The sequence below is a fragment of the Festucalex cinctus genome, chromosome 15 (genome assembly GCF_051991245.1).
Source record: "Festucalex cinctus isolate MCC-2025b chromosome 15, RoL_Fcin_1.0, whole genome shotgun sequence".
NCBI classification, from domain to species: Eukaryota; Metazoa; Chordata; class Actinopteri; order Syngnathiformes; family Syngnathidae; genus Festucalex; species Festucalex cinctus.
In genome coordinates this window covers 6,243,811-6,262,822 of record NC_135425.1, presented here as the reverse complement: position 1 = coordinate 6,262,822, position 19,012 = coordinate 6,243,811, and the positions used below count along the sequence as shown (strand labels likewise).

The 19,012-nt window shown below is 42.4% G+C and overlaps 1 protein-coding gene across 1 annotated transcript in view; it reads left to right on the top strand.

The window, feature by feature from the left end:
* Positions 1–226: 226 nt before the first annotated feature.
* slc12a2 (solute carrier family 12 member 2) overlaps positions 227–19,012 on the top strand; it is a 441,149-nt gene continuing 422,363 nt past the window's right edge. Inside the window, exon 1 of the mRNA XM_077497763.1 lies at positions 227–1,098. Coding sequence (XP_077353889.1) covers positions 526–1,098 — 573 coding nt within the window. The 5' untranslated portion in view covers positions 227–525. The remainder of the gene's footprint in view (positions 1,099–19,012) is intronic.

Here is a 19,012-nt window from a genome sequence, read left to right as displayed (position 1 = left end):
CCACCCCCTGAAAATGAGACGCCAACGTTCACATCTCGCGAGGTCACGCGTAGCAGGAACCCACCCTTCAGTGATGCCGACCGCAGTGTGTGTATATTACTGGCGAGGGAGCCGCTAGGAAGCTAGGAGGAGTTGCGGCAAGGTCGACAACAGCATCCTGCTCTGAATTACAGGAAGACGGTAGCTCGACGGACTTAACTTTAGAAGGCGGTGGGGGGGGGGACAAAAAAAATTGCTGCTTTTTTTTTTTTATATATATATTTGTGGCTTCGGAAGAAAAAGTCACTGAGGGAGGGTGGGGGGCGCTTAAAGTTTCCATCTTGTAGCCTCACGTTTCGCACGAACGAGGTATATTTCGTTACTGGGGTTCATACGGCTCTGGAAGCGCGTTTCCCTCTCTTGCTAAACAGTTTCGAGAACGGCACAGTTCTGCTCGTCACGGACCGACTTGCTCTACATTGGTGTGCGGGCCTAACGTGCTTTCTCATAAACGGTTTTACCCGTTAAGTTTGTGTCGAGTGTGCCATGTCGGCGCCATCAACCACGGCTCCCGCTCAGGGAGAGAACACAACGGCGGAGAATGATTTTTTAGCTCCCGACGCGGGGCAGAAGCCGCCCGGTCCGACACCTAGTCAGAGTCGCTTTCAGGTGGACCTTGTGGCCGAGGCAGCTGCCGCAGTCGTGGACGAGTCGCCGAGTTCCGAGGCTTCCACTACTGTCCCATCCAGCGAGAAGGCCACTCTTGGTGCTCCACCTGAATATCCGGGGACGAGCGGCGAGGAAGCTAAAGGACGGTTTCGGGTGGTGAACTTTATAGACCCAAGCGTGGCTGGGAGTCCAGCTTCTCCAGAGGCAGCGCCTGTCGAGGGAATGCAGAATGGGGATACAGTGATGAGTGAGACAAGTTTACATTCGTCCACTGGCGGCCAGCATCACTATCACTATGACACCCACACGAACACCTATTACCTGAGGACCTTTGGTCATAATACCATTGATGCCGTGCCCAACATCGATTTCTACCGCCAGACAGCCGCACCGTTGGGGGAGAAGCTTATCAGACCCACCCTGTCAGAGCTGCACGACGAGCTGGACAAGGTAAGACAGCACATGGGCTTTCTAAGTACATGTACAACATTTAACGTGACGCTGGGTGTCTCCTAGTAGTGAGTTCGTCTTCCTGGATTTTAACAAGGGATATTTGATACCACTTTTTTTGGACCAATACCAGTACAGGTATTATTGTACTCAACTCTTGAGTAATCACCAACACCCATAACAAGTACCTATTGATGATTCCGAACAGCCGGGCATTTTTGATATTTTCACAATGCAACACAATGCAAACGCTTCCTTTACACGGTGAAAACAAACGGCGTATTGTATTGCGTTTCCCTCTGACTATACAAATGAGGCAGATTGTTATAGTAGCAGGGCTGTCAACTTTTGACTAACCTTGGAGTATCGGTCAGGGTAGGGCTGGGCGATTATGGCCCAAAATTCACATTACGCTATAAATTGCATCCCTTCACGGTAACGGTATATATCACGGTTTAGAATTAAGTGCTTTTTAATTTTTATTTTTTATTTTTTTATTTTTTTTAATAATTTGCTTACTAGTTTACTTAGTCCTTTTATTGAAGCTTTATGGATTAAAAAAATAATGAAAGAATACATTTACTTTGGATAACAACATTTATTGTGCAAATCTCAAATCAAAATTAAAAGTCGTCACTCTGGTGCAAAATAGTGTAAACAAAAAATATTCAGGGCTCTATACTAACTTTTGCACTAGTAGCACTGGTGCTACCAACTTTTTCAGTTGGTTGCACCACACAGGTTTTGGTCGCAGCGTGTTTTGGGGAGATGCAGCTTGACTGTATTTGCTGATGTACAATTGTCTTAATTTGCATAGCGTAGTTTCAGATGACGTAAAGAATGACAGTGACTCAACATTTATCTGTAAAATATTTTGCTGTAACAAGATTTTTTTTGCACTAAAACAGGTCAATTATTTTATATTTAAATGAAATTGGGGGGGGGGGGGATTTACTTTTGTGAACATAAGTTTGTTCAATGCAGAGGGGGCAGCTCTTAGAATGCCTATCACCAGTCACATTACTTTGGATTAGGTCATCAGATGCAGTGTTCCCCTATCAGGAGTATGTGAGCTAGGGACAGACCGATATGCTTTTTTTTTTTTTTTTTTAAAGGCCGATACCGATATTTGGTAGGAAAAAAAACGATTACCAATTACTTTTTGCATGGCTTACAACAAATAAATGAATTAAAGATAACATTTGACTGTTTTGCTATACTTTGTTGTTCAGTAATTAATTTTAAAACAGAACAATTTAAGTGCAAAAACATGAAAAAAAACATGAAAGCTCTGAGAAATAAACTAAAATTAAAATAAATGTGTTCAGGCATACCTATGGATTTGTACTTGTTCCTGCAGGTAGAACGACTTCATCAACTTGTATAAATAGTAGAGGTGTGCAAAATTTCCGATTCTTAGATTATTCACGATTCGGCCGTGGAACAATCGAGAACGATTCACAAAAGTCCAAATTCCGATTATATAAATATGCCAAGGGAACCGAAACTAAAAGTGGACCGGAGCGAAAAGTACGCGGAACTGAAACGCAGTAGCGCGCGCGGTCTTCGGGACGCTTAATGGGACGGACCGAGAGTACACATCCACAACTCACGCCTCGACATTCAAAACAACAACAAGCATGGCTGAGCTGACCAACCCACCTCTTCGTCAGATCAGACCTGCTCCGAAAAGGCAAACAACTTCAGGCGGAAGTATCAGCTAGCTGGCTGCAGTGCGTCGGTTAGCGTTCTACAGGGCGCCGCGCAGTGATACGAACGAACGAACAGAAAAGTAGTGGCTGGCGGTAATGGCGTCTGACTTTATTCAGAAAAGAGTATTGTGGTGGAAATGTATCACGCTTTTGAAAACAAATAGTTTTTTTTAGAAGAAAAACGCTTTATTTCCGAGACCCCAGCCAGCTTGCTGGACTATTTTCCTCTCGTCCAACGTCGAACATGAACGCGTGTCACCGAACGCTGTCAGAAAGAAGTCAGTGCTGATCGCACACACGTGAGGTGAGGATCAAATTGAGATTCATGTTAAAAAAGCCGAACGATCCCTTTAATGTTTACACGTTCATGTTTTCACAAGTTAAAAAGCAGAAAAGCACTTGAGGTTTTTTTTTTTTTTTGTACCTCTGAGAAACTTTAATGTTTGCATGTTCATCTTTACACAACTTAAAAAGCAGGAAAGCACTTTTTTTTTTTTTTTTTTTTTAGGCATTTGTATTGAAGTAGTAGTTCACATTGTCTTTCATTTATATCTCAGTGCACTTTTGAGTGGATAAAAATAATATATTTTTGCTCAATGCTATGTTTTATTCTGTTGAAGACTGAATATACTTAAAAGCTGTTGTTACAGAATGAGGACTTGAGTATTTTATTTACTGTTTTGAACTGTTAACTTGATACTGAAATAGTAGTTTATTTAGGCCTGAGAGGACTTTTGTACTATTTTTGTAACTAATGTACGAAACATTAAAAGCACCAAAATACATTGTTTTTTTTTCTGCTGCCTGGGGGGGAAATCAATAATCGTTTTATAATCGAATCGTAGCCTCTGAATCGTAATCGCAATCGAATCGTGAGGTGCCCCAAGATTCCCACCTCTAATAAATAGGGAACTGTGACATGGTTATTCACACAAGCCTTTATTTTTCTACTCACTCTACAACTTTTGTGAACACAAACATTCAACTTTTCAAGTTCAAATATGCAACATTTAAATAAATTTATGCCGCACTATAGGGGTGGGGGATATGGTCAAAATTTCATATCACAATTCTTTAAAAATAAAATCATGATCTCGATTTTATTAGGATTCTTCTTCTTTTTTTACATATATTTTTAGACTAATCTTTACATTTCTGAACATTTTTGTAATATTTAAAACATATTTAACCCTTGTGCCTTGAAATCAGTGATACCCTCGAAGAGTAGATTTTAGCCAAATAAGTAATTCTACTTTGAGGTGTGATAACTAAGTCAATTTTTAACATTTTTTTTTATTTCAACCACTCAAAATGTTCATTGGCATCAGAACTATCCATACATATGAATTATATATTTTTTTTTTATGTATTCCCCCCTCTTAGGACAATACAAGCCCAAAGAATGGACTATGAAGAAAACGAACTGTGCTGTATACATGTATAAAAAATAAATAAAAAATTAATACTTCATATGACATAATTAGAGCTTCGAATAAGGCAATAAGTTATAACAACAATTTTTTCAATGCATGCCAAATTTTTTGACAATGGCAATTTAACTCAGAACACCCTCGAAGAGTACATTTTTTAAATCAAAATCTCTATTTATTTTTTGCAATAATAGTGCATAGATTTCCAGTGCAAAAAAGACAAAATGAAATGAAACACAGGACTGACATCCAGCACACACACAAAAAAACAAATAAAAATAAAATAAACCATAAAATTAAACCCCGTCACTGCCAATAAGATTCATGACCATTAAATATTCAGCTTTAGTAATGATTATGGATAACCAATGTCAACAAAATAAACAACATAAAAAAGAAGTCAAATTGTGGAATGTCAAGGGCCTGAGAGGACTGACACATGTTTAAAAAAAGGTCCCCAGGCACGCAGGAATCTCCCATTAGAATAATGGAGAGAGTATCTGATCTTTTCAATTTTCAAGCATGTCATTAAAGCTGCCAGCCAATCGGCGTGCGTGGGAGGAGAGGGATCCCTCCACCTGAAGAGGACAGACCTCCGCGCCAGGAGGGTGGCAAACGCTAAGGTGCGGCGCTGTTCAGAAGAAAGTCGAACGTCCCCTGTGACTCCGAATAAACCAACAAGGGGGTTCGGCTCCACCCTCACTGTCAAAATCTGGGAGAGGGAATAAAAAACCTCTGTCCAGAATTTGCTAAGTTTAGGACAAGTCCAAAACATATGAAAGAGTGAGCCGTCTGAGATATTACACTTGGTACAGAGTGGGCTGATGTCAGGATAAAAGCTGGCCAGTTTGGTTTTGGAGATGTGAACTCTGTGAACCACTTTGAATTGGATTAAATTATGACGAGCACACAGAGATGAGGAATTGACTTGTTTTAAGACGGATGACCATGTTTCCTCAGAAAAGGGGGCACCTAGGTCCTCTTCCCATGCCGCCCTGATCCTATCCATAGACGTCATCTTCAGAACCAACAGCATGCTGTAAAAAAGAGACAAGCCTCCTCTGGTATGGATTTGAGGAGAGGACAATGTCAACAATATTCCTGTCGGAACTTAGTGTGGTGGGCAATTTAGAAAGTATAAAATGTCGAATTTGCAGATAACGGAAGAAATTAGAATTTAAAAGTGCAAATTTATTACGTAATTGTTGGAATGATGCCAAACTATTATCAATAAACAAATCTTGGAAGCGTGCTATTCCCCTCTGACTCCACTCTTTGAAGGCGGCGTCATTGAGTGAGGGTTTGAAAAAATGATTACATAATATTGGGCTAAATGGTGAGAAGTCGTGTAATTTGAAAAACTTCCGGAACTGAGACCAGATCCTCACTGAGTGTTTAACCACCGGATTTTTTAAAGATCTGGTTGAGAGTGGAAGAGAGGAGCCGATCAATGCAGCCAGGGATACGTCATCCTCTGATCTCAACTCCATTGCCACCCAGCCAGGAGGATCCGGACGATTATGAAAGTGAGACCAGAATGTGAGACACCGCATGTTGGCAGCCCAATAATAAAAACGGAGATTAGGCAAAGCCAGACCACCGGCGGCCTTCGTCTTTTGTAGATGGGCTCTGTTAAGACGGGCCCTTTTCCCCTTCCAAATATAAGAAGAGATTGTTGAATCAAGATCATCAAAAAAAATTTTGGGAATGAAAATTGGTAGAGCCTGAAATAGGTACAAAAATTTCGGTAAAACGGTCATTTTAATAGAATTTATTCGCCCAACGAGGGACATGGAGAGTGGTGACCATTGTTTGAGTATTTGTTTGATATAAGCTGATAAATTCAAGAAGTTCTCTTTAAAAAGGTCTTTGTGCTTTCGGGTAATCGTGACGCCTAAATAGGAAATTTTGTAATTTTCAATTTTAAATGGAAAATTACTAAAGTCTGAAGCAGATACGACATTGCCAATTGGAAACAGTTCACTTTTTTCAAAGTTTATTTTATACCCAGATAATTGACTAAAGTGATCGAGTAGTGACAGAGCCGAATGGAGAGAGGTGGTCGGATTCGAAATAAGCAGCATAAGGTCGTCCGCATAAATCGAGGCCTTATGTTCAATGCCGCCTCTCCATACACCCGTGATGTCATCTCGGCTACGGATGGCGATGGCGAGAGGTTCAATAACCAGGTCAAATAACATGGGGCTGAGAGGACAACCCTGGCGGGTTCCACGATGCAGGCTAAACGGATCAGACAACTGGGAGTTGGTTCGGACCAAGGCCGTAGGATGAGAATACAACAGTTTAATCCACGCAATGAAGTTCGGCCCAAAACCAAATTTCTCCAGCACTGCCCACAGGTAGACCCACTCCACGCGATCAAATGCCTTTTCAGCATCAATGGAGACTATACACTCAGGGGTATCATCAGGAGTGGAATAGATAATATTTAATAATCTACGTATATTAAAGAAGGAGTGTCTACCCTTTATAAAACCAGTTTGATCCTCAGATATGATGGTCGGAAGGATGTTTTCTAATCTGTGAGCGAGAACTTTGGCCAGGATTTTTGCATCCGTGTTAATAAGAGAAATGGGCCTATAGGAGGCGCAATATGTGGGATCTTTGCCTGTTTTGGCAATAAGGGTGATGCAAGCTTCCGAAAATGATTTAGGAAGGGAGCCTTGCCTAAACGATTCGCAAAGCACAGAACAAAGTTGTGAAGACAAAAGCAAAGAGAACCTCTTAAAAAACTCAGCTGGGAACCCGTCGGGGCCTGGACTCTTGCCTGACTGCATTGAAGTGATAGCTGAGACTATTTCAGCCTGTGTTATGGGCTCATCCAGTCTCTTACCTTGGTCTGGTTGGAGTTTGGGAACATTAAGGCTGTTTAGAAAATCGTGTATGGCATTAGGATCAGGGGGAGATTCCGAAGAATAGAGATTTGAATAAAAGTCTTTGAAGGCATCATTAATTTGAGTATGGTCCATGGTGATTTCACCGTTATATGTATGGATTTTAGTTATGTTTTGCTTCGCAGAAAAGCCCTTCAACTGGTTTGCAAGCAGCTTGTCGGCCTTGTCTCCATGGGCATAGAATGTGGCTTTGTTTTTCAGGAGTAAATATTCAACCGAATGGGTAGTGAGTAGGTCAAACTTAGTTTGGAGCGCTAATCGTTTTTTATAAAGATTTTGATTTTCAGTTAGCGCATATTGTTTGTCAATTTCCCCAATTTGATGAGCCAAATCTGAACGCTCCTTGTTAGCTTTACTTTTCATTTGAGCTGTGTAAGATATGATTTGTCCCCTGAGGTAGGCCTTAAGGGCATCCCATACAACCAGACTGGAGACCTCAGGGGATATGTTAGTGGACAAGAAAAAAGTTATTTCGTTTTCTATGAACTCCACAAATTTGTCGTCAGACAGCAGAGTGGAGTTGAAACGCCACTGTCTGCTCCTCCGGGGGAGATTTGGGAGGGAGATGGCCATGGAGACGGACGCGTGGTCCGAAATGACAATACTATGGTAGTCACAGGATCGGACAAGGGGGAGCAGACCATGGTCAAGGAAAACATAGTCTATGCGTGAATATGTGTGATGAACGTGTGAAAAAAAGGAGTATTCCTTTTCCTGGGGATGTAGAGAACGCCACACATCACAAACACCATACTGCATGAGGAAGGCCTGAATAAGGTCGGCTGATTTACTAGGCGTGCCAGGGTTGGTGGAAGACCGGTCTAAGAGCGGATCCAGCCAGCAGTTCAGGTCACCTCCAAAGATGAAAGAATGTGTATTTAGGTCTGGGAGTAATGAAAATAGGTGCTCAAAAAAAGTTGGTTCATCCACGTTGGGGGCATAAACATTAACAAGAACCACCATTGTGTTGTATAATTTCCCAGTCACAATAACATATCGGCCAAACTTATCAGAGGTCACATTATGAGGCTCAAAGGTAATATTTGGCGATATTAAGATTGAAACTCCTCTGGCCTTAGCCTGAAAGGAGGAGTGGAATGCTCCTCCCCCCCAACCCATCAGCAGACGGCTGCTGTCTGAGCTGCGAACGTGGGTTTCTTGCAGAAAAGCGATATCTGCTTTAAGCTGTTTCAAGTGTGAAAAAATCTTCCTTCTCTTCACTGGGTGGTTCAAGCCTCTAACATTCCAACTAACAAAATTCACACAACTATCCATGTGCGATAGAAAAAAGTAAAGAGTGTGAGATTAGATAAATGGCAGGTCAAAAGAAAAATATATGTATGTACATTTGATTCCCCAACTGTTGGCAGTGACACCCCCCCACCCCCCACCCCTCCCAAGAAAGCTGCTAAAAAGAAAAGCAGCAAGCTCTCAAACCCAAACATCTAACTCTAAATCTTCCTGTTTCAACTCAAACTACTCCTCCGGTATCAAACATTAGAACAGTAAAAATAAAACACCCCTATAAACAATATTAGAACATTAAACAGTCCTGAAAGATTTACCAGACTCAGATTGAATCAAATTAAAAAGAGTTGAACAGAATTACATTACATTAAATTAAATACGGACCTAGTACAAAAAAAAAGAAGGAACAACTGAATGTAAAACAGTGCACACTGACATGACTGTAATCTTAAAGTTATAAATGTGCTGGCTCCACTACAGCAGTCAATCAGATTGCGAACATATAAACAAAGAGACAAAACAAAACATATAATATGTATGGCACGCACACACAATTGTAACTACGGGCAAATTATTTAAGTTCTTTCATATTGAAACAGTTACGATAAACGCGTTCCAAGCGTGTCCTGCATGGCTCGGCTGCGTTGCTGTAATAAAGTAATTACGGTCGACATGTAAACAAACCAGCGTGTCGGTGCTCCTTGGCCGTCCGGAACCACGGCAGAGTTACCTCTCATCCAGTCAGGTTATAGAAGGTGTCTATGAAGCATGGGATGACTTGGGAAGGCCGTCGATGTACTTCTGCGCCTCCTCGACTGAGCTGATCCATTTCCTGGCTCCACCGGCCAGCGTGAGCCGCAGCCGGGCTGGGTACAGCAGCGCGGGTTTCAGACTCCGCTTGTACAGCTCCGCCATGACATCTCGGTACTCTGCGCGCTGGCTGGCCACCTCGGGAGTGTAATCCTCCACCACTCGGATCTTGTGGCCGCGGTAGTCGAGCATCCCCCTCCGGCGCGACTCCCTGATGAGCAGGTCCTTGGTCTGGTAGCGGTGGAGTCGGACGATCACCGGCCGCGGTCGCTGCCCGGGAGCCGGTTTGGCCGCCAGGGTTCGGTGGGCTCTGTCGATGTCCGGCTTGGAAGGCAGCACCTCGGGGCCGAAAACCTCCAGCAGCAGGTCCGCGAAAAACTCGGAGGGTCGGCCGCTCTCGGCAGACTCAGGGAGCCCCAAGATGCGGATGTTCTGCCGGCGGCTTCGTCCCTCCAAGTCAGTCACTTTGGCTTTCAGTTTGGCGTTGTCGCTGCCAAGCGCGGCACAGGTATTCTCCAGGTCGCTAACCCGTTGGCTCAAGTCGTCCGCGGCGAGTTCTAGTGAGGACACACGCTGGTCGTGGTCGTCCACAGTCTGTCTCAGCGTGTCCAACTTTGAGTCCAGTTGATTGAAAGAACTTTTGAACTCGGCCGCGAGCTCCTCGCGGTGCCGCTCAAGTAGTGTCGTGATAGCATCCAGTGTTAAGCTAGGGCTAGCTTCTTCTTTCTTGCTCGACTTACTGCCTTTAGAAGCCATTAGAAAAGTTGATTTTGCCGTGTAGAGCGTTGTCAAGCAAATAAATGAGTGACTTAAGTTCGAATGAACGGATTCGAGGGCTTTGTTGTTGTTAAAAAAGGTAAATTAACCGGAGAGCACGCACTGCACAACTACTCCATCTATCTCCGGAACCGGAAGTCGAAGAGTACATTTTAGCCAAATATGTAATGCTCCTTTGAGGTGTGATAACTAAGTCAATTTTTAATATTATTTTTTTTATTTCAACCACTCAAAATGTTCATTGGCATCAGAACTATCCATACATATGAATTTTTTTTTTTTTTTTATGTATTCCCCCCTCTTAGGACAATTTCTATGAAGAAAACGAACTGTGCTGTATACATGTATAAAAAATAAATAAAAAATTAATACTTCATATGACATAATTAGAGCTTCGAATAAGGCAATAAGTTATAACAACAATTTTTTCAATGCATGCCAAATTTTTTGACAATGGCAATTTAACTCAGAACACCCTCGAAGAGTACATTTTAGCCAATTATGTAATGCTCCTTTGAGGTGTGATAACTAAGTCATTTTTTAATATTTTTTTTTCTTTCAACCACCCAAAATGTTCATTGGCATCAAAACTATGCATAAATATAGTATATTTATTTATTATTATTATTTCCCCCCGCCATAGGACAACAGAAGCCAAATAATAGATTATGAAGAAAATTAACTGTGTTGTATATATGTATAATAAAGAAATAAATTTGAATCTTTCATATGACATAGTTAGAGCATCAGGCAACACGGTAGCTTTGATAGAAAACTTTGGGGAAAAAAGTACTTTTTGTGGGGCTCCGGAGCGGCACCGGGACCCCTCCGTGACTTTAGCCGCAAATTGTGTTTGATTTTCGGATACAGGAAGGCCCGATTTACACCCCCGTATCCGGCGTCGCACTTCAACGAGCCACGTATCTCTTGTGCTCACGGTTCCAGATATGTGTCAGATATGTGTCATTTTCCCCGTAGGACGTACGGTTCCGGAGAAATAACGGAAAGAAAAAGCTCCATTACACCGATCCGTCCGTTTACTTTACCCGGAAATCGTGCGTGTTTTTCGGATAAATTTACACCGCCTGTATCCAATTGTATCCGGCGAACGGAAGTCAACACAGCGACGAGCTACATACCGTTGGGAAGCTGCACGTCCCCCGCGGCATTCCAGGACGTGCTCATATGTTCGTTTATGTTTATTTTGTAGAAGTACTTACTTGCCAACTTGCATTTGCAGCTTTTTGTGTCTCCGATCGCCGTTCTTTTACTTAGATCCAGGAAGCTCATGTCTCTTGCACGTTAGCTCTTGCACGTTGTTGTGAATACAAACTAGCCGAATAAAAATCGAAGCTTAGCACTTTCACACGTAGAAATGCAACGGCCAGATAAGATAACCGACGAGGAATTCATCTCGACAACCGTTACGTTACACTTCATAAGTTGCAAAAAAAAACAACACGTTTTTTTTGTTTTGTCTTATCCCTTCTGCTTAGTTTTCACCGATCCATGCTCCTTGCCATGTTTTGAAGAATGCACGAAGGGAAATACGTCACCTCCACGTTGCACGCACGTTTGGCCACAATGGCACGCCTCCCCCCTGCAGGCTTTGCAGAGCAAATGCCACTGCTCGGCTGTTCAAAATGGATGATCGAACTGCGCATGCGTGTGGAATATGCACGCTATCAATTCTAAAGTTCTAAAGTGAAGAAAGAGAAAAAAAATTTTAAATAACAGCCTTCACACACTGAGGAAAACCGCTGTATTGCAACGACGCCCACCTCTAACAGTGGCTCATTTTGGGGACATAACAACGACAAAGAGCATTGCCATTCGACCCCTCCCACTAGGGAACGTGCCTCCCACGTCCATGCAGACAAACAAACAAATATCCCAACACGAAACATAAGTCAATAGCTCGCAATACCTTTTTCTGCACAAAAATATAAGTGGCGCGCGTGTACGCGCATCCACGAACACGCACGCGCGCCCACTAACGTGCACGCGCATCCACTAACATCCTGTCGAATGCACAATCAGTAAAAAGCACGAAGAAATAAGTCTGTGTGGAATATGGCGTGCTGGAAACAGTGCGGCGTTTGCAAGGAAAATCATTAATTGGCCTCTACCGCCACCTGGTGGATTTGGGGTGCGAAATCTTTCTCATGGCCATGGCACCGTCGAGGAATGTCCATAGAAGGATTTCATGCAGAAATCACGGAAATTGCAATAAAATACATGCAGTGTCCAATCGGTCCAAAAATGTCACTTATAATGTACATTAATGTTACGCGGCTGGCTAACGTATATTCCAGGGCTATAAAATTAGTTATCTCCCTCATGCAATGGCTGAGAAATGTCGGCACACTCGCATTTTGACCATCCCCCAGTTTTCCAAAGCCGTGGCTCATTTTTTTTTTTTTGTTTTTGTTTTCCCCCTGCACAATCAACTCCCAATTTACATATTTGGCTAAACAAATGGCACAAGGGTTAAAATTGATATAAAACCATAAAAGAGAAAAAAACAGCCATCTTAAGCCAACTAAGCTTTCTGAGCAGGTTGGATTTGAAATAGTGCATTTTTTTTTTTTTTTTTTATCAAATAGTGCAATGAATGTAAATATAAATGGTAATGAACAGCCTCAGTTACTTCTTTCCACCGCTTGCTTGCTTGTTTTTTCTTTGTTTTTTGTTTTTTTGCTTTGTTTTTTTATGGAGTGCCCTTGGTAAATGATTGTGTTGCCGTGGATTGTGTTAGCTTGGAGCTGCTAGCGGCTGGTCTCGGTCTCCGTTTTGTTTTGGCTGTCGGCGTACAGTTTCGGATGCTGACTCCACATGTGATTAAACAGGTTCGTTGTGTTGCCATTTGAAGTCCGAACGGAGACTCCGCAAACTTTGCAATTTACTTCTGTCTGCACCTTGTCCTCTGGGGAAAAGCCAAAACAATTCCACACTATGGAGGTGGACTTTCTTTTTGGGACCAAATTGGTATCACTTTGGCTTTCCGCCAGCGAGAAAGAAAGAGGAGGAGAAAGTGGGGAAAAAAAAAAAAAAACTGGCACATGGCGGCAAGGGGGTGGCAACATTTAAACCATCCGAGCCAAGCTTGCACTCCCGCATCGCGTGCGGATCTGAGATAACATTTCACGAGTGGCAAGTCGCGCCAACGCTGAACCCTATTTACAATTTAATAGGGACCGTCATCGTTGAAATATTACGATTCACGACCAGCTCGCGAAGCTATTTCTGAATGGAGATCTCTCATTCAAGTGAATTGGAACACACAACCAGCCAGCGTTGGCACTCGCAATGTTTTTTTAAAACTACAAACATTACAAATCCATCCACAATTGTAAATATAGTTCAGCTTTGTTGCAAAACATTATTCTATTTATTGTATATACTCTATTTTTATGACTTTGGCGAAGACCGGCGGACGCGTCCTCCTCTTCTCGCTTAAAACAAGGAAATGGGCGTGTGCCGCGGCGTTGTCTGCGGTGACATCACGGCCCCGCTGTAAGTTCGAGTGCGTGTTTATGTGAGTGGAGGGAGGGGGGGAAAAGAAAAAAAAGACCTCATGAATGCATGCAAAGCTTGAGCCCGCATAAAGTTGAACTGTATAAAATGTGACCTACAGACGATCTTGTCGATCTTTCAGCTTTATGAGATCGTCAACACTTAACGATCCATAACGATCTAATATCGTCATATTGCGCACCCCTAGTTCAGGTATACCTCTGGTTTTGTACTTGTTCTTGCAGGTAGAACGACTTAATCAACTTGCAAACAGGGAACTGCGAGATGGTTATTCACTAGGGCTGGGAATCTCTGACTGTCTCACGATTCGATTTGATTACGATTTTTGGGTCTACAATTCGATTCAGAATCAATTTTTGATTCTCGATTCAAACAATTTTCGATTCAAAATTATTTGATTGACAAATGATTTCTGCTTCAATTTACAGATATGCACAACATTGTCATGATCTACTCCAGTCTGCTTTGCAAGACAAAATGACAAATAGAGACATTAAAGTGTCTCTTTTTGTTTAAACATTTATTAATTTTGTATTGTTTAAGTGCCTTTTTCCACAAAAACAGCATGTGGGCTACAACTTCCTGTTCCCCTTCTTCTTCATTTCTAATTTAAATAAAATAGATTTTTGGATATTAATATCGATTCGATTAATAAAGGAGAATCTCGATTCTTTTATGAATCGATTTTTTGGCACACCCCTATTATTCACACAAGCCTTTATTTTTATACTCACTCCACAACTTTCGTGAACACAAACTTTCAACTTTTCAAGTTCAATATGCAACATTTAAATAAATTTATGCCGCACTACTTATTTCAAATGTAAATAATAGTGCCCTTCTTATTAGTGCAATGACAAATAGGTTTAAGTGCAGGTAGAATGGTGTCGTCCCCCACACACACACAAATAATAATTTTTAACAGTTATACTTCCATCTTACTGTCCTTTTAGCTGCAAATGAAAGGGAATTAAAGGCAGGTAGATTATTGTACAAGCAGTCGACAAAACACGAGTCAACTGGGATTTACACCGGATGCGGTTGCGGTGCGGTTGGGGTGCGTTCCGGCGACGCAAGCAATTAGATTACATTCATTCGAATGGTGCAGTTTGCACTGCTTGCGTGTGCGTTGCGTGTCGACTGCGTCTCAGCTGCGGCATGCCGCAGCCCTTCCGCAAGGATAGACCTATTTTCTATTTTTGCCGGATGCCGCAGCGGTAGGCCTCCGGCAAATGGCAAGCTAGCACAAAACACATCGAGCGGGACAGGAAGACCGACGCAGTTTCAAAATAAATTTCCGGTTACCTTTCAAGATAAAACACTCGCCAGCTCCTATTTCGCAAGCATGCTAGCAAAACGTGATGTGGGCGTAGACGGGCCTGGAGTTAACGTGCGAGGTGCTCATTCACGGTTTAGACACCAGCGAACATGGACGAGGAGAGGTTTATATTGGAGGTAGAAAGCCACAAAAAAAAAAATAAAAGTCCACCTCTCTTTCTGCTTCTCTGTTGAGCACAGACTTTCTGTGTGTTTGTCGTTGTTTTTAATGCCACATGATCGCGTGTGGTCACGCGAGACACGGCGGGAAGTGGTCGGCGACGGAGCTGCCGGACCGCAGCTGTGCGGAGACGGTGTGGATTGGACAAAAAATTGACGCGTCCGGAGCACGCAGTCAAGACGCACCGCAGCCGCACCGCACACGCAACCGGTGTAAACCCGGGGTGAGGGCTGTGTATTTGCGTGTGTTAAAGTGTGCGAGGCTGGAGCACAAGTTATGTGGTGCAGTTTGGATGAATGACGGGGTTACTCATTGCCAACAAGGAAAGAAAAAAAAAAAAGTTGAAAACTTACGATGTCTTTTCCACACAAGAAGCTCCCGGGTGCCCCCTCTTAATCGCGGTTGTGCTTTTATGGTATGCCAAGTACTTTGCATTTTTAGGTGTGAGGTACTCCCATACGTCTTATTACGAGGTCGTTTCTTCTCCCCGGTCTCGCTGCTACTCGATGCTGCGGTCGCTGCTATTTTTTGATTCATGAACTATATCCCGTCGCGCTGCGCACAACGGAAGAAAAAAAAGGAGGCAATTCCGCTTCTCAGATTCCGCGTCATCTATCTATTAGAAACAATAGACACATCATTGTATTGTGTCATTGCGAGCTTGCTTCACACTTCGACAATTTAAAAAAAAAAAAAATCTCCACACTTCCTCCATTTTTGACCCGGCTCCTGCCGGTACACGAAGCTTGCTTGTCATGTCTTCCGGTTATCCGCAAACCACAACGATCGTGATTCGTTGCCGTCCATTGCTACACTGTGATTGTGCACAATATACGTGCATTGTACGTTCTGCTTTTTTTTTTCTTTTCTTTTTTTTTTGCGCCCTGTGCTTTGTCTGCAAGGTAAACGTATATTTGGTGGCCCAGACATTGCGCGATGGCGCCAAAAGTGACGGCATCGACGTGCATTTATGACGTCGACGCGTTGTCCCAGCCCTAGATGAAAGCCAAGTAGATGATTCTCTATTGTAAGCATAAGTGACTAGTTCGACCATTGATTGAAATTAAGTAAAAAAATAAATAAATTAAAAAAAAAAAAAGTGAAGCCATCATTCTTAATGTATGGCAACTTATAGATAGAAAGCTTACATTGTTTAGACAGTTGCAATTATGAATGGTTCATACATTGATGGACTTTTTTTCTGTCTGAGTTTGAAATGTCCGACAGTATTTGAATGCAGCTGCAGTTTGGCTCGCCGAACGCTGTCATTTGTTTACGCTCCCGTTGGTGGCTAGTTGCTCACGCCGCAAACTTATCGCATCATACTAGTGCTGTCACTACCGACTTTTTTTAAAAATCGAGTTGCCTATCAATTATTTCATCGATTAATCGACTAATAGCCCTGCCCCCACATTAAAAAAAATCCAAGTTATTTATTTATTTATTTTTTTAGTGCTGTCTAGCGATTAAAATATTTTAACTAATTAATCACACAATTTTCTGCAGTTAATCGCGATTAAACAATTTTCTACTTCTGCTTCTAATTTTGGCTTGTAACAGATATTTATTTGAATAAAGTCAAAATGGTGCCCTGCGATTGGCTGGCAACCAGTCAGGGTGTACCCTGCCTACTGCCCAGAGCCAGCTGAGATAGGCTCCAGCACCTCCCGCTGCGATGTGATTGGCTGGCTACTTCCTGATTGGCACAGCATACGTGTACAAGCGCACCGCGCAGACTGCAATTTACATACAAACATATATAATATGGAGCTTTCCCACCAGACCGGTTCCACACAGAAGCGGCATTGTTTGTCCCCGGATATCTCCGTGGGACTCTTTCGGGGCGAGCGGTTCCGTTGTAACCGCTGTTTGGAACCCTTTCAGCAGTGATTCTGCAGCACCGGTCGTCGGAAGAGATGGGGGGGGGGGGGGCCGTGTCATTTGACAGCAATGCAGAGAGAAACGCCGTGGCACACGCCCATTTCCTTGTTTGTGCGAGAGAAGCAAAGGCGCCCGCTGATCTTCACCAAGGTCATAAAAATACGGTACATACAATCAATATAATAACCTTTTACAACAACGCTGAACTATATTTACAATTTAAAACTTGTGGATGGATTTGTAATGTTTGTGGTTTTAAAAAAAAAAAAAAAAAAAAACGCGAGTGCACAACGCTCGCTGGTCGTGTGTTCCCATTCACTTGAATGAGAGCGCTAGCGGCAGAGCTGTCCATTCAGAAATAGCTTCGGGACTCGCGAGCCGGTCGTGAATCGCAATATTTCATCCATGGTGGTCCATATTAAATTGTAAATATGGTTCAATGTTGGCGTGATTTGCCACTCGTGAAATGTTATGGAAGATCTGCACGCTTTGGGGAATGCAAGCTTGGTTTGGAGAGTTCAAATGATCCCGCCCCCTTCCCGCCGCGCACCTCCTGTAACGGAAAAGCAATGGAGGCGGGTGTGGTGTGGTAGCGTGCCGTGCAGGGCTCATGGAAAAGTGGCAGCGAATTTTAAAAAAATGAAGCGGTCTATTGCTGATTATTTTCTAAAACAAAATGAGAATGAGGAGGAGAATGATGATGGTAAAGGACGGCCAACGGAAGGTGCCAAATCAAACAGGCAGGGGAACAACGGCCGAGGAGCAGGTGAAGAAAAAAAAAAGTACTGACTTTTACTGAGCTAAAAAAAATAATATAATGTTCACAAGTTAAGTTATACGAAATAATTGACTTGTTTTGATAGCCCCTGCTGTTGCAAGTAAACCTCGTGTTCCAATGAAATATTTTGCAAATATATCGAGTTCCATATGCCTAAGGTCATGCTGCTTGCACCTACACTAAAAATGGTGCGACCAAATCCTGTGCTGTGCGAGCAACTAAAAATGTTACTCGCACCTGTGCTAGTAGTGGAAAAGTTAGTGCAGAGCCCTGCATAGTATTCACAGGATTTTATGATAGCACTTTTAATATATCAGTCCTATGTTTGATTTGGATTTATAGTTCGGAGGCAAGTTTAACTTAGCTGACTGAATCTTGCTCAGCATGTCTTCAAAGATCGTAAACAGTCAAGAAGCAGCAAGAATAAAAACACGGTGTAGACAAGTGAAGCAGTTAATAATCAGTACCATATCTGACCTATTGAGTAGTCCATGATGAAAGGCTGTGGTCATAGCTTGTCAATGCTATGCTGTATAAATAGAGCCCCTCTTGTATTTTCAGTCCAAATTTATTAAATCTTAAAGACGTGACAATCATCAGCTTGGTTTCTTATGTTTTCATCAACTCAAAATTACTGCTGGTAGCAAATATGCAGGATTAACTGAAAAATAACACTTTATTGGCTGTTTTGGACTTTTATTGTCGAGGTTACAGCGACCTTGGCGTTATTATTTTATTGCCTTACACGGACATATCCTCGTGTCTGTGTGGCTTAAAATCTGGAATGGAAATTCCACTATGTCAACTGATGGCTGCTCACAGTAATCAATAAGTGTTTACTATTCGAGTGACAAGCAGTGAGTGGCTACCTTTCATTGAACGGGAATCACAATGTATTTATTTAGTGTTGGAGATAGTGAGCTGTAATGTCATAAATTGTGAGATCAATGACGTCATTGATTGGTTCTGGAAAATAAGACATTACAGCAAAAACAACCTCGTTCACTCCGAAGTCGTTTTGTGCTGTTCTGTTCTACTGTATATGTGAGCCCGAAAGCTAATCTAGTTTTAGCCTTCTGTTGTGGCAGCGGATACGGAAAGGCTTTGCACTGGGAGACGGAAGTTCCACCTCTGCGCCCTGTCCCATCCAATCACAAAGTAAAAGCCTTTATTTATTTTTTGACAGGTAAAAAGTCAGAAAACCATTTTATTTACGTCAAATAAAATAACAAGCTATGTGTATGTGTGTTATTTCATTTTAACATCTGTTTTATTCCAAATAGCTTTTATCACTCAGCGTAAGGAGTGTTAACGTCTGGCCACGCACA